General features: G+C 54.3%; 1 protein-coding gene across 1 annotated transcript; it reads left to right on the forward strand.

Moving 5' to 3' along the window:
• Nucleotides 1–6385: 6385 nt before the first annotated feature.
• Nucleotides 6386–16314, forward strand: dlc (deltaC). Its single transcript, XM_088627449.1, has 9 exons — nucleotides 6386–6769; nucleotides 6906–7145; nucleotides 7269–7326; nucleotides 7891–8148; nucleotides 9033–9394; nucleotides 10669–10885; nucleotides 12640–13315; nucleotides 14385–14499; nucleotides 15227–16314. Exons 1-9 carry the CDS (start codon nucleotides 6719–6721, stop codon nucleotides 15230–15232), a joined length of 1983 nt encoding a protein of 660 aa, XP_088483575.1. The 5' UTR covers nucleotides 6386–6718; the 3' UTR covers nucleotides 15233–16314.
• Nucleotides 16315–16323: the final 9 nt, after the last annotated feature.

Consider the following 16323-nt stretch of genomic DNA (forward strand, 5'->3'; position numbering starts at 1 on the left):
TCTAGGGTTTTCTTCCTTTCTGTTCCGTGCGGAGATGCAGAGGTGTCGTCTCCAGCAGGACACCCGCGGTCACGGGGGGTGAAGTCCCGGTGTCAGGATCACGGCTCGTGAAGCGTGACATCTGCGCCCGCGGGGCAAAATCTCCCAGCCCAGCGCGCTCACGAAGCCGCGCTATTTTAGGGTGTTCGGGTGCATCAGGCGGCCACCCCGCTGCCTCCCGCAAACTAACATGAGACTTTTGCAGATCGGCTTGTATTTGACCCGATAGGAAAGCATAGAGCGTTCAATAATGTTACTGAGTCGAATGGTACAACGGATTGGCAAAAGGTGTCCAACCAGTGGGTATGCTGTATTGGACGGAGCGGTTAGAGATAATTCAACTTTGTCATTATACTTACACGGGTGCATAGTATAGTGAAAAGTGTTTCTCATTAGTCTCTCGGGTGCAGTATATATATATAGAACAGCAGACAGGACAATGTACAGAAATGCAATAACAGTGTAAGCAGTATGGTGCCAGTGCAAAATTGTCAAAAACTGTGCAAATACACAAAATGAAAAAAAGTATACAGACAGGACAAAAGCAGTGCAAAAGTAACAGTGCAAGAATACTACGACGATTATTAAATAGTACAACTAGTGCAATTTCGGCTTAGAGAATGTGCTGTATATTGTCTGCTTATGAAAGCACGGGGGGGGGGGGGTCTGCAGGGTTAAACAGCCGCCGCCTCGCTGCGAACGCGCACGCGCAACAGGTTGGGAAGTGTGGAAGCTGTGAGCGCGTGGAGCCGAGGAATGGCACGGGGTGAAACAGATGGGCGCGGGGCTGGCCGGCTGGAGCAGAGCTCTACAGATTGAGAGGTGTCAAGACATTTTGTTTTACAGCCCCGCCACCGTCTGCCGGAGGGCAGGGGGGCTCGCCGTGCGCTTCTGCGTTGGCGTCATTCTGTGAATTTTGAGTCATTTCCAGCAGCCAGCTGTTGCCCGTAAGATGTTCTCCATCAAGTCCAGAAACGGCCAGTGCGCGACAACCAGAATGTTTTTCAGTTGTTCATCCGCTCCACCACCCAAGCGTGCGTGCGCTCCGAGCTTATTCGAAGGTTGAAAATTGGGGAAATTATCTTGGTATATTTAATTAATCCGGCGGGAAATCAAAGAACTATGAAGAGCTCAGATGTGGCGAGGGGTGTGGTCAGGTCTCCCCTTGAGTTATGTAGAACACAGGAACAATTTTTTAAAAAGGTGATTTCACCTGCCTCAGAAATACCTCATCTTTCTCCATGAGTTTATGGAAAAGGGAAATAGGAAATTTTGTGATTTCGCATTTATTTTAACACAGTTCAGGCGCAGCTATTCCATTAACTTCTATTTGCAGCTACAGTCGCTCTTGAACTTAGACGCAGCTTTTGAAATAATAACCCTGCAGGCCCTGCGTTCGCAGCCAAGCTGCACCGATGTCATGAAAGAAATGCGCGTTAGTCTCGCTCAGCTAGAGAACATTAATAAGCAAATGGCGTTTTGGGAGAAGAGACTTTAAAATGAGAATGGGAGAGGTGTTTGCATTGACGAAGGGCCCTCTGTCCCCGGCTTTTGTGAGGGTGTGAACACGCTGGCGGACTACAGCAGGCGGTAGTTTCTGAGCGCACGGATCACGGGCTGCAAAAACATCACCCATTTGCGAAAGTGTGGGACGAGCCTGATATGGGTGAAGGGTGATGATTCTCGCACCTCCCGGGCGCTGGAGCGCATTCTGCGGAGCTCCTGCCTTCTGCCACCGAGCAACACCTCGGCGGGCTCCTGGCTGTGAATCTTTCCGCCTCGCAAATCCCCCCCCCCCCCCCCCCCCCCGGGACTCCGCTGCCAGCAGACACGCGTGTCTCCTCCCCGCGACACCCCGGCTCTGCGCTGCGCCTTTTGGAGGCACGTGCAGCACAGTTCTGGCCCGAGAGCTCTGAGCTCGTGATCTGCTGCGTTGTACGGGAATACACACCACGCTTTTCTGGAGCCGGGCGGCTTCGGAAATTGTCAGTTTAGTGCTTTTTAATTTGTCTGTTTCCTTTCTATCAATCCGACCATTTCACAGTTCTTGCATATAAATGCTGCATCGCAGCAGAGCCTGCAGAAATTCCTACCCGGTGATACACGATCTTAAGGGAACCAGGCTATCAAAAGTAAACACCTGAAGTATCAAAGGTGACACCTGGACAAGGCTCCAAGACCGAAACGTTGTGTTTTCTTTCTTCTCTTTTCAGCATGGAGTAAACCTATTGTTCCTTGTCAAACGTATATTTTCCTTCGGCAGTGAGTGTGCATAAATGGGTCCAAACACGTTATTGTTTTTTTTCCTACCGAGCCCGTGATATGAAACATGCTTGTATTCGTTGTATTTATAAACTTTCCGGGTGAGAGTCTCCTTCGGGCTCGGGGTTCAGCCGGATTGCTCGTGCACACACGGGGGGGCTGTGACGTCGTGACGCGGATGCTGGTCGAAGCCCCGCTCCCCCCGCGGCGCGAGGCGGGCTGGCAGATGGCGGCCGGCTTGGTTAAGTCGCCGCTGCGCTCGCATTCCTCTCCTGCTCGCGGAGCCTCGCGAGCGGCACCTGCGCCGCGCGGGGCTCTCGTCTCCGGGCGGGTCGATGCGCGTCGATACACGATACGTCTTCCCGAGCATAAAGGAAATTCAATACCCCCCTCGCCAGTTCACTCTCGATTACTGATCGGATTTGTGCCTCTAGTTTTACTAACGATGACGATGAAATAATAGATTTCCCCACGAAAATAGTTTAAATTACTTTGTTTTGCAAGATGCTGTTATTTCATTTGTAGATTCTCTTTACTCTTGAAACGATTTTCGCTTTTTTGGTCCCAGCAGCTGCCGCGTACGAGTTGTTTAGAAGCCGATGTAAATGTTTCCAGCAGTTAGCTCGGTGTTACTGACTAATGCGTCTGTGTTCTGTCAGTTCATGTCACCTTATTTTAATCACAGACCCATTTACTCAATTAATTACGTAATACATGCAAGAAAACAGTAATGGACAACTTTAGTTCTTTGGTGTTTTTTTAACTGATTTATCGAGTTTGCTTGAAACGATTTTTTCCCTCCAGTGTCCGGACTGCCAGCGCTATTAGTTGGCAATGTCCTGTTATAAATTCACTCGGGAAGGTGCTTTCTGTGGTCTTCCTTTCAGCTGGTACCCCGCCAGCCTGGCCTGCCCACGCACGCCCTTCCCACGGCGGGCACGAGCTGCCGGGGAGCGTTAAAACGACCCGAAGGGTGCGGGCTCCAGGAGAGGAGAATAGGCTTTCTCACCATGACACGCGGGCTTTTAAACAAAAAGTTAATTTCTTTTTGATTGGGCTGGGCTTTGTTGCGGCGGAGGGCTCGCGCCGCGTGGGTAATTGTGGGCAGCGGGGAGGGGGGGGGAGGCGGGCTTCGCCTCCCTCGCGCTCCGGGCTGTTTCCTCTCCGTGTCGCGGGCGGCCCGCGAGAAGCACTGCGCCAGCGGAGGCACGCGCGGCCCTAATTAGAATGACAATGGAAGCGCACCAAAGGAACCAGCAACAGTTTGCAAATCTGCCCTCTGTCCCTCAGCGCCCCCCCTCCACACACACTCCCCTCACTATTGACTCTCCCCGACACCGAAAACCAAAGATTAGTTTTGCTCTGGACATGTGGCAAGCAGGGAGCAGAAGACAAAAAGTTTATGTCCTGCAAGCTGTTCTCGGTGCGCGCGTTTGTGTGTGTGGTGGTGGTGGGGGTTGAAATGGCGACTTTTATTGAACAACACGCCGCAATTGTGCACACATTAGACACGAATAAAAATGCAACTGTGTTGTAGCCGTCTCCTTTAAGGAATATATCGCTACTCTGTACGTCGTTGCTGCCACTAACCAATCTTGCGTTATTTTCCCCAAACCATTTTAGTATATGTAAATAGACGAGGTCTGAACACCGGCGGGAGACGCAGCTGCAGGGATATAAATCTGTTGTAAAGAAATAGATTCTAGAAAAGATAAGAACGCGAGAGAGGTTACAAGCGCCTGGCCCGTCTAGCCTGTTGGGTAGCTCTTACTTGTCCACCGCAAAATCAAATCCGCCGGTTTCTTGTATGAACCCGAAGTATCGGCATCAACTGCATAGCTGGGCAGCTTGTTCCACACCCCCACAACCCCTGGTGTAAAGACGCGCCTCCTGTTCTTAGTTCTAAAAGCACTTCGAGGTGCCCTGGAGCATTTACAACGCTTAGGTGAGGTACCTTTTTATATCTGTTAAGATACCTGTTTGAAGAAGAGTAAAATTAAGCAGCCTCGTGCAAGACATCATCGTTCGGGATGTACTGTATAGATGCGCTTCTGCACCGAAGCAGTTAGACAAGTTAGTGAATTCCTCCCCTGTCTCTAGGTCCCGGTGTTTTTGTGGCGACAGAAGCACCTCTGGCGATTGCTGGATTCATTCTTTCGCGAATATGCGGAATATCACTCAAGGCCCTGTATCGTGACGAGCACAGCGGTGTTCGACACTGCGGTGCTGACGGGACCTGCAGAGGTTCCGACCCGGCGCAAGAGCCCGCCCGGCTGTGCCCGCTGCGCGGTAGAATAAGTTCTGGTCGGGACAAGGACCCCTCCCGGGTGTCCAGTTTTCGGGAGAGGGGCGAGACGGGCCAGCTGCACCTCTGGCAAGCCTCAGCCCCTCTCCGCCCCGAACAATAGCACAGATTTCTCCGGCCTGGCCGTCTGCCGTCTGGGAGGTGACAATGGCAGCGGGCGCTCGCGGCGCAGGAAGAGTCTCGCTGGTAGAGTTTCTTCTTGCGGTGGGGAGCACGAGAGCGGCTCACGCTCTCTTAACGTTAAAGCGCATCGGGTTACAGGCTCCACGCACGGCAGGCAGATTCTTGATGGCCAAACGGGACACCCTCTCCGAAAGAGGGCCGGTTTTTAATCGTTAATAATTAATAATGTGATCGCGTGCCTTTTCCGTTGAGGATATCGACGCCTTCCCCTCTGTCCACACCGTGCCGTGGTGAGGGCGTCGTGGGGGTGTTTTGGCCCTGCCGTGACGCGGCCTGGCCGGGCTGCCGGCGCGCTGGCCCGGTTCCCCGGCCGAGCAGGTGCGTTCGGCGGTCGGCTCACCTGGTCGGTCCAGCAGATGCTGGCGCATTAACAGCTCTGAAACCTGACCCCCCCCCACCCCAACACGGCCGGTGCCCTTCCACGGGCCTGTGCGCCGTGGAGTGGTGGCGTGCTCCGAGGAGGAGGAGGAGGAGGAGAGGGGGGGTGAGTTAGCGAAGCAGGTGCTCTGGATTACCATACAGCTGTAAGCGTGAAGCTTCCACAAAAGCAATTATCAGAAACTCTCCGACTCCCCCCTGCCCCCCCCCCCCGCACACACACACACACACCTTCCCCGAGCCGAGCGGGGCAGCAGAAGGTCCCCCCGCCGCCCGCGCGGCACAATAGAGGGTCTGACCGGAGCCTGCCTGCTTTAACACTCGCACGCGTCACAACAATTACAATCCCCGAGCTGAATAAAGGAGGAGTAAAAGGAATAAAGGAATAAAGGCGCCCCCCCCCTCCTCCCCCCTCCCCGCACAGCCAAACTTTCCCCAAGAAAAGAGTGCGGCACGCGACACGTTGAAGATTACAAAAAAAAAAACCTGCGAAGAAAGCCCACGCGCAGACCGCTGTGTTAAAGGCGGCGGGTTAATCTTCGGCAAACAAGCGATACCAGAGCCATAAAAACAACCGAAACAAGAAGGGGAAAACTAAGGTGGACAGACGCACACGTACACGGGAATTAGGGTTTATAAAAAAAAAACACCCCCCTTTTCAATCAGCTCTATAGCCCAGATTTCAGAATGTTTCAAACGGTTTTTATTTTCACAAGCCCCGCTCGACAAAGAGACGTCAAATCACAGCACCCAACATTTAACACTCCGGACTGAAGGCGGTCTGAGCAGCCCGCAGAGACCCTCCATCTATCGGGTTAATTCCTCCCGTTCGCTTTTCGATTCTGGGGAATTCGTTTGTGTGGATGACTTCACGTCGTCATACGTGCAGGCGCAGTACTCGTGTGGCGACTTCTTCAAAATGTGCAGATGTCCTTCGGAAGGAAATCGTGCAGCAATGTGCCGCTGGTACAGGTGCCCTTATTGCTGATGCCCTGCGATTGCTTGCGTCTGCCACGCCAGGCGGTCAGGCAGGCAGGTAGGCGCTGCAGGTGTCGAACGCGTCCCGTGTCCCCCCCCCCCCCGTGTGTGGAAATGCGCACCGAGTCTATATCGCGATTCACAGTCACTGCGCTCTATTCAATTAAGCGCGTGAAATAAAATCAGTGCCCTTTGGACGACCACGCGCCGCTCTGCTCTCCGCGGAGGGCCCCGCCCCCGGAGGTGAAAGGGGGCGGGGCCGCCAGCAGGGGCATAAATACCGCCGCGAGCCGCAGTTCCCGAAAACAGAACACAGTCCAAGTACCAGCGCCGCCTGACCTGGGTCCGAGGGACGCGCTCCATTCCCAGACCTTCGCCGCCTCGTCTCTCGCCGCATCGGGCTTGATTTTTAGGGATTTATTTCTCGGGAAGATTTTTTTTTGGAAAAAAAAAAACTTTTCCTTCCTTTTCTAATTGCTGTTGAGGACGCACGGACACGAACTTGGAAAATTACTGGATACCCCTTTATTTTCCGTCTGCTATTGCTCAATAGCGGACCGATAAGAGCCCAAGATGGCTTTACTTTTTTTAACTTGTTTTCTCGCCTTGTTATCGACGCATCTGGTGAGTGTTGAACGCTGCCTGATTTTCTTTTCCCCTAGTGACAGTGAAAAGGACGCGGAGCTCGTCGCCTCACGGCGCTCTTTCCACGCAGTGCAATGACCCCGTGTTTCTGTCCCCGTTTGTGTGTTTTGTTCAGGTACACACCTCCGGTGTGTTTGAGCTGAAGGTGCACTCCTTCACCAGCACCCGGGGCGTGTGCCGGGGCTCGCGCGACTGCCAGATGTTTTTCCGCGTGTGCCTGAAGCATTCCCAGGATGTCATCTCGCCCGAGCCGCCCTGCACCTACGGCACGGGGCTGACGGACACGCTGCGCGCGGACCTGCCGGCCATCTCCAGCAGCGCCCCCATCCGCGTGCCCTTCCACTTCAAGTGGCCTGTGAGTATCGCTGCAGCTCCGCGGTCGCGAAGGGACGTGGCTGCTCCTGAAGTGGGTTTCTCGGGGGACCTTGTGTGCGTCTTAACTTGTCTCACGCCTTGTCCTTTTGTTTTTCCTCTTTAGGGAACTTTCTCGCTCATTATCGAGGCCTGGAATGCCGAGTCCCCCGAGCAGTCCACAGGTAAGCGACCGGCGCTCCTGCGTCTCCCCGCTAGAGGGCGGCAGAGCGGGCTCTCGAGCCGCCGGGCTCGCGCGCTGTCACCCCCCCGCTGGACGGGCGCGTGGAAATCGGATGCTCTCGGGATCCTGTCCGGTTATTCGGGGGGTCTGACGAAAAGGCGGATTCCTGTTCGTAACGTGAAGGGAGAAACGCCGACATTCTGTATCAATCCCGATTTTATTTATATATATAAATGGGGCATCACTAAACGCACAGACCTAAACCCGTCTACCTAATTGATAAGTTCTGCCGCTACACTCTTGAGCCATTCAGCAACAGTTTCACCCCGAATTTGATCATGAGTGACTTGACCAGTAAGTTTTCTCTGATCATTTACTCAGAGCGTTGCTCCCCTCTGTTGAAATAACCCCGTGTTCAAAAAGCAGAAGATGTTCGTCGCACTTTGTGCCGATGACGGACTGAGCTGAGATTCTTTACTGAAAGCAATCGGTCATTTTTATCGGTCATGTCTAAGCCCGCGTCGCCGGGGGGTCCTAACGCCGTGCCCGCTCTCTCCACGCGCAGACAACCCGGCCAACCTCATCAGCCGCCTGGCCACGCGCCGCAGGCTGGCCGTGGGCGAGGACTGGTCCCAGGACGTGCACTTCGGGGAGCAGAGCGAGCTGCGCTACTCCTACCACGTCGTGTGCGACGAGCACTACTACGGAGAGAGCTGCTCCGACTACTGCCGCCCCCGCAACGACACCTTCGGGCACTACACCTGCGATGAAGCCGGCAACCGCGCCTGCCTGGCCGGCTGGAGGGGCGAATACTGCTCGGAGCGTAAGTACCTTCCTCACCGTGATATTCACCCCCGGTGTCAAAGCCTTGTATTCGACCCAGGACACGGTGGCGGCCTCAGGGTTGCTGTGCCCCTGCTGGGGCGGCGTGGAGTGGATCCAGCAGGGCGATACTGACGGCGGACGTCACGCTTTGCCCACGACAGGCGTTAAGCCCGCCGTACTTCTGCGTGGGCCCCTGGCTCTCGTTGTCGGGAGAGCTGGTGGACTCGGTGGCCGCTTGCGTCACCGTGGCGGTGGGGAGCGAGAACAAGCGAGCGGAGGGATTAGGGGTAGACTCCCCTGTCCAAGTCGTGCCTGCCTTCTCTTGTTTTCCTACGCATGCGAGTGTTACTTAGAACAGGGGGTTAAGATGCACAACGGGGGAGCGTTGTTACCCGAACCCCGCAGATCAACACGAGCTCCTGACGCGCCCGGTGCCCGTATTCAGAGAGAGGCGGGGGAGTTAATTTTAACAAATTTTAAGCTTGAAAGTGGGGGTTCATCTGGCCCTCTGGTCGGTACCCAGGCGCTTACAATGGCGAGGGCGGGGGGAGGCGGAGGGGGGTCACGCGTTGCCTAGAAATCTCTACCCCCCCCCCCCCCCGACAATGTTCGGCCCGACAATGGGCGCACAGCGCGTGGTGGGGCAGAGGCACGCGCTGGGGCTTAACGCGCGCGGCCTGGCGTGAAAGACGGCGACATGTGTTCCCTTTGTGTCCCCGCCAGCTGCCCGGCCCGGCGCTCGGCGAGCTCCGGGGCTGGGAGGGGAGGCCGGCTGGGGGCTGGGGGAGGTGGGGGCTGGGGGGGTGGCGTTTGGGAGGGGTAACCATACTAATTCCACCCCTGCTTTCTTTTTTTTCTCCCCCCCCTCCCCAATTTAAACAGCCATCTGCCTGTCTGGCTGCAGCCAGAAGCACGGGTACTGCGAGTCTCCAGGAGAGTGCAAGTGCAGGCTGGGCTGGCAGGGCCGCCTGTGCGACGAGTGCGTGCGCTACCCCGGCTGCCTGCACGGCACCTGCGGGCAGCCCTGGCAGTGCCACTGCCTGGAGGGCTGGGGCGGCCTGTTCTGCAACCAGGACCTCAACTACTGCACCAACCACCGGCCGTGCCTCAACGGCGCCACCTGCACCAACACGGGCCAGGGCAGCTACACGTGCGCCTGCCGGCCGGGCTTCAGCGGCACCAACTGCGAGATGGAGACCAACGAGTGCGACAGCAACCCCTGCAAGAACGGCGGCAGCTGCAACGTGAGTGCCCGCGCGCCAGGACCAATGGTCCGCTATCGGGCTCGGGCTCGGGCTCGGCCCCCACCCCACCCTGCCGGCTGGCCGTGGGAACCGCGCGTCCTCGTGTCTCCGTCTCCCGTCCGGGTCGTGCTTATCCCCCCCACCTCGATCAATCGAGCATATCGATAACGCAGAGCTGGGTAGCTCAAGACGCGTGCGAGGGCCGCCTGGCTCCCGTTCTCGTTTGTCCATCAAGTTGAAACTTTTTGACAAACCGAGTGTAGAAGCCGGCACGATATTCTGTAAGACACGCAATGTGCTGCATTTCTAAAATGCGCATCTCCGTTGTAAGCTGGCTCCTTTTTGCGTGCTCGGTGTGCCTCTGCTTTAATAAAGAGCTTCCATGCTTTGCGAGAGAAGACGCCTGTGCTGACGCTTCGTCCTCATGAGGATGAGCGCCAGGAGCAGCGCAGGGACGTCAGAACCGTGTTTTAGTTCTGGTGCCGGAAAGGAAAATCCGTTTCGCGCGGACCTTGCACGACTCGCTGGCAGAAGCAGCGCTGCTCTGAGCTGTGCTTGATCTCGGTAACCGTGTCCTCGCCCGCGGAGAGGCTCCTGCTTTCGGGTTGTGCTTGAAATGTCTCGCCGCAGTTTCTGCGCTCGGTAATGGCAATCTATTCGTATGCCACCGTGACGTCCTACAGGTGAAAACTATACTGTGAGCTTAGTAACTGTTTAAGTGCCCATGCAACACATTTAATACGAATTCTATAATATTTGAATGCCCTGATTTTTTGTAGCATTATTAATTGATGTTGTAATTAATATTAATGCTTTATAACTCAAACCGAATACTACAGTGGAGTGCAATTATCACTGCGCTGTTAATTGATTTGCTAATTGGTAATGCAACACCATCATGAATGCGTCTATATATATATATTTTAAGAAGTACTTAAAAGGGGGATTTAATCGAAAATGTTACCCCGGTTTTGTTTTATGCAAGTTTCCATTTTGAAACCCGTCCCCCGTTTCAGAGGAAAGAGTTAGTAAGAGCCATTTCGAGAGCGGTCCTCCCTGGCCCAGCTCCTGAAAGAAAGGTGGCATCTGTCCGACAGCTGCAGCTCGGACGTGCTCGCCCAGGGCCGAGAGGGGGCGAACACGGGGGCTGGCTCAGACCTTCAGGAAAGCCTTGCGCCAGTGTTCCGCTTTGCAGCATTTAGAAAGGGGTCGGAGGTCAGGGGTCAGTGGGGTGGTGCAGGAATGTCAAGCTTAAGCCGGCCTCTTCCCTCCAGGACCTGGAGAACGACTACTCCTGCACCTGCCCCCAGGGCTTCTACGGCAAGAACTGCGAGATCAGCGCCATGACCTGCGCCGACGGGCCCTGCTTCAACGGGGGCACCTGCGTGGAGAAGGCGACGGGGGGGTACTCGTGCCGCTGCCCGCCCGGCTACATGGGCTCCAACTGCGAGAAGAAGATCGACCGCTGCAGCAACAGCCCCTGCGCCAACGGTGAGTGTCCCCCCCCCCCGGAGACGTGCTGCCTCGCAGCCCGAAGCGTGGGACAGGGCGGATGTCCCGATTGCCCCGTGGGGCGGTAGTGCCCATGGCTTTAGTTTCTCAGCTTGTACGTCACTTATTTGGCCTTTAAACTTTGTGCTCGGTGCTGCCCGTCATTTAAAAGCTCTCATCCACCGTCCCCCGATTGGACTCGGCTACGTGTGTGTGTGTGTGTGCCCCCTCCCCCTGCAGAGACGAGAGAGGCTCAAGAGGAGTGTTTTCGCAGACGTCTGGCTTGTGTTATGGTTTGTGTACAGCAACAGAAGGAACTTATTATGAAGAATTTGACCAGTGGATTTACTTAAATACTTAATGATGCAACAACCGTTTCCCAGTTGCAAGACTTGACTTTCAAGTGGAAATTGCTCATTTCCCAACACGACAAATTCCTCCATTTTTTTTAGCTGGTGCAGTTTTGGGTCACGGTTCGTTATAGAGGACAAGTGAGGGAAGCTTTACACATACTCCAATCATGGAGGGCCAGATAAGCGTTTCAAATTGGCATTGTTGGAGAGTGGCATCCTGTTCCACACTCCCACTGCCCTTTGTGCAAAGCAGTGCTTTTTTTCATCTGTCCTAAATGCCCCTTCTGATGTTGTAGAGAGTTCAACAAGGGCATTAAGACTGCATACACTCCAGAAATCGTGCCTTTTCAGTTACCTGTTCTTCTGTGACAAAACATCCATTTCGGTGCAGGGATTCTACATCAGGCATGAAGGAAAGAGATGAGATACCAAAATGGGGTGCATGCTCATCATGGGAGAGATCCTTTAGCAAAAATAGTGTCTGTAAATGGATAACTCCCAGACTGGGGGAGGAGCAGATAAGAGATATAATCGCCTTTGTTGATATTGGCACCTGGAGTAATTTAATAACCCGTGCTGGGAGACGGTGCATGTTGCCCTCGGGCAGAACTGGAGCAGTGATTGCAGGCAGAGGTAGAGGAGTCGTGACGTGTTGTGTAAAGCAAGGCGCCACTGAGCTGCGCAGCCGCCCCGATGCAGGTGATGAGCCTCTCGAGAGCATGAGGCCTCTGTTCCAAGCTCCTCTTCGGAAAAGGGACTTGTGCGGTACTCTGCACACGCTCACTTCTGCGCGTCCTCGTTCTTTTGACCGATGTCCTCGCTCCCCAGTGGCACTGGAAGTGTTGGAAGCCCATGCACGGCATCCTTTTGCACAGCCCCAGTGCAAAGGAGTGTTTACTCCTTGCTCAAGTCCACCCTCAGCTAGGTGTTGCATTGCACACCCACAGGCTACTTGTTTTAAAATAGCAGAGCTTTCGCATGCATGTTCCAGTCCATGAGCAGGTGTGTGCAGGGAGTTCACATAAACACGGCTGGAGATGCCGAAGCCACAATTCTTCTGTATCTGCTGAAAATCCCTAGTTTCACTGGAAGAAATCACACTTCTACAGCAGGCAGGTGGCCATTGACGTTACAGTTGGTAACTGACATCGGGGGCAATTTCTCCTTTTGCATTCAACTGTGTTTACAGCCAGTTTTCTGGACTCGCTCCACTCCAGAGCACAAAGTGACCACACTGAGCCCTAAAGCAAGCAAAGGGCCTGGTGGGAATAAGCTTCTAGTCCCTGCCTGTGAGCCGATTGTCACGGAGCCCGGCCACATGAGAATGAGCACCCGGAGGGATTGCTGGGAGACAGGCTGGCACGCTGCCCCCTGCTGACCCTTGTTCCTTCACCCCTCTAGGTGGTCACTGTCTGGACCTGGGCCACAGCATGCTGTGCCGGTGCCGGGCGGGCTTCACGGGCGCCCGCTGCGAGATCAACATCGACGACTGTGCCCGCAGCCCCTGCCGGAACAGCGGCACCTGCGTGGATGGCATCAACGACTACACCTGCACCTGCACCCTGGGCTACACGGGCAAGGACTGCAGCGTGCGCGCCGACGCCTGCGCCGCCTACCCCTGCCAGAACGGCGGCACCTGCTACACCCACTTCACCGGCCCCGTGTGCCAGTGCCCGCCGGGCTTCATGGGCTCCCGCTGCGAGTTCAGCCTCAAGCCCACCCCCCCGGGGCCGGCCCGCAGGCCCTTCCCCGTCGCCCTGGCCGTCTCCTTCACCCTGGGGCTGCTCACGCTGGCGCTGGTGGTCTGCGCCACGGCCATGGTCCTGCGGCAGATGCGCCTGCACCAGAAGGCCAAGGGCGCGGCCGCCGCCCGCCGCGGCCTGGACCCCATCAACAACCTGGCGCCCTTCTCGCGGGAGAAGGAGGCCTTCCTCATCCCCGGCGGCCCCTACAAGGTCTCCAACAAGGACGCCGAGCTGAGCGCCGAGGGCCTCGGCGACAAGGCCGGGTACAAGCAGAAGCTCGTGGGATACAACCTGGCGGACGAGCAGCCTCTCCCCAAGAGCAAGTTCGACCTGTAAGTGTTCCTGCGCATCGGCATCGCTCTTCCCCTTTCCCCTCCGCGGGCCTCCGGGTTCTCCCTGGCTCGGGTTCTGCCGTTTCGGGAGCGCTTGCTGCGTGTTGGGGGGAGGGGGGGGGGTCTTTTTGTGCTGTCTAGAACACCTGCTTCCCTGCCGAGTCTTTCGTGGTACCAGGTTCGTCTCCTGACTTTCTCCCCAGTCTCTGACTGCTCGGTGATTTAATCCACTTCTAAACAAGTGGAATAAAAGAATACCCCCCCCCTTGTTAATCAGATCAGAAGAAAGACCTGCAGCTGTAAACAAACCCAGGAGACCTGAAAATAATCTGGGAATTTCAAAGGGTGCCCTAAAGAAAATGACCAGGGGAGTTTCTGGACACGCAGGGGTTCTTGAGGGTTAAAGCTGGCAGGCTGCTGTCCGCTCGGCGTGAGTGAGGACAGGGTGTAGGAGCCTGCAGCCTGGCTGTGCGCGTGTCCTTGAAGAGTCTCAGCAGGCAGGCTGCCTGGCACAGGGAGGCTCGGCGCTGCACACGCAGGCCTGTGCTCTGTTTGCTGTCAGTGGCTACACACAGGTCGCGGCTTGTAGGAGCTGCTCTTCACTGATGTAGGAGGGAACTCATCGCATGAGTTATAGAGACGTAATAAAAGCCTAACTGTTCCTAAGAGAGATGCGAGTTAAAACAAAAGGATGTATTGTCCGCTGCTGATGTACAGATAGATATCCAGAAGCATGCTGCTTGTGCAGTCTTGTGGTTGCTCTCGTATCTATCGCCTCTGTTGATCAGGGGCATATCTTATTCAAGACTGTCAACACAAGTCCTAAAAGCCAGAGTTTTGCCTTTGACGCTGGCATGAGAAATTGTGCTAAGTGTCCAGGTCACCTCAGGTACAGATCTAGTGAAGACCAGTACTGAAACGGGGGGGCCCAGGTGCTGACCAGTCAATTTTGAAGCATGCCTGCAACAGAGAGAACTGTCTTTTGCCTTCCTGTCCCATTGTCCCATTTTGAGATTTATATAGACACGGTTTCTCATGCGTCTTTCTTCTGTTGGGCTTTCCCGTGCAGGAAGAAATCAGAGCACATCATCTCTGTCCCACCGCTGAGCTTCCAGAAGGACAGCCTGTACCACCCGGTCTACATCATCCCCGAGCAGATGGAACAGTGCATCTTTGCTACCGAGGTAAGGATTTCCTCTTGTTCCCTCTGCCTTGACCCCGGGAGGCCAGGCAGTGCGGCGCGGAGCTGCCTGCTCCTTCCAATAAGAGCTCTTACCGGATGGTAATGCCGAATTTCCAAACGGGAGGAGGCTGTTGGGGCCCCACGGGTTGTGAGAGACTAACGGATCCCAGGATCTGTCAGCCGTTTCTTGAAGGAGGCCAAGCATTTGTCGTGTGTGTGTATGTGTGCGCGTGTGCACAGGGAGCAGAGGCTGCTCAGTCTGCTGGCCGCTGGCTGCTGGACAAGGGTCCTCAGCCCTTGCTCCTGCCACAGCAGTGAGGCCTGAGCCCTCTGGAAACTGGCCAAGCTGTCGTTCTTCATGGGTGTGCAGTGCAGGACAGGCTGGGATCACAGGCTAGAAACACCTGGCGTTTCGGGCAGAGCGCCGAACAATGCGGACACGCAATCTGGCCGGTCCGTCCCGTCCGGTCCGCTCCGAGCGTACGGGCCGTGTAGGAAAGGAAAATGAGGCTGAATGTCCGAGGGAGGAGCTGCAGCAGCAGTAACTCGAGGTCTTGAGGGACCTGGGGAAATGCGGGCAGCACCTCTGACCTCGAGATCAGAGAGTGCCGGGAATGCTGGATTAGTGGGAAAGGGTTCGGATTTCAGCCGATGCCTGTTCTCTGTGCGGCTGTGGTTTCGGTTCATGTCCTAACTGCGGCTCTGCCTTGTCTCTTGTGTTTCCTCAGGTTTAAGCAACAGTATTCCGAGCTATGGAGCGCCGCGCCGCACCGTGCCCGCACAAGTTTACATTCTTAACGGACAATTGGAAAGAATTTTAAGAGAGAATATATTATATCTTTATCTATTTAATATTTATTCATGCTGCTCGTTTGGAAATGGACTACTTTTGACACTGGTCTTGAAAGAAGAATTTTTTTTTCCTGTATGTTGAAAATACTTCGGACTGTCTGGGAGGAGAGGAGGCTATAGTGAAGAACTAGCCGGAAGATATTTGCACTACATTTTTTTTCTCTTCTTTTTTTCTTTTTTTTTTAGCATTAAAACATTCCACAAATAATGCGGAGAACCAATGATTTTTTTTCCAAGTAAAAAGGCAGGACCTTTTTTTTTTGCCAGTACCTGTGTGAAAGTGAACTGCGGAACAGTGCGTCTCTGCACACGGGGGGCTGGTTTCAGTCATGAACAGTACCTTTCCGGTCTCGGGCCCCCTCTGTCCCCCCCCAGGATCACGAGCCGGGGTGGGGGGGCTGGTAAGGGGCAGGTTGCACGAGCAGAGTCGCGAGCTGCTCCGCGGCTGCAGGTCCCGCAGATTCAAGATCGCACCCAGGGTTCAAATAAGTGCCTGATTTTTTTTTAAAGAGTGCGTGTGACAAAATAATTCACACAACGAAATATTGGTTGGAGAAGAAAGGTACTATTTTTTAACACTGAAATAAATGAATATTTTTGTATGTTTTTAATACCTAAATGATTGACGTTTTTTAGCGCGTGTACGCAGCGAGTTTCGATACCCCGCTGAACCCCAGTTTTGTTCCCTGCAGAATGAAGGACTTGAATTTTTTTTCTCCATTTTGTTCTTCTTCGTTTGAAAAGCATCTTTTGTTCCTTTTTTTTTGCATTTCTTTTTATTTTTCTAATTTAACAATGCAATGTGTACAAAAGCCTGGATATATCTTTACTATATAATTTAATTTTTTTGTAAATACGGTGTATTTATAAAGAGAATTGTGTATATATGTCTATGTTATGTGCCTATTATGTTCAGAAACTGAGAAATCTATATTTTTTCCAAAATAAACCGAAAAACAAGAAAGGATAGTCT

This window comes from Lepisosteus platostomus, chromosome 4, assembly GCF_059453375.1.
Source record: "Lepisosteus platostomus isolate fLepPlt1 chromosome 4, fLepPlt1.hap1, whole genome shotgun sequence".
In the NCBI taxonomy this organism is placed as follows: domain Eukaryota; kingdom Metazoa; phylum Chordata; class Actinopteri; order Semionotiformes; family Lepisosteidae; genus Lepisosteus; species Lepisosteus platostomus.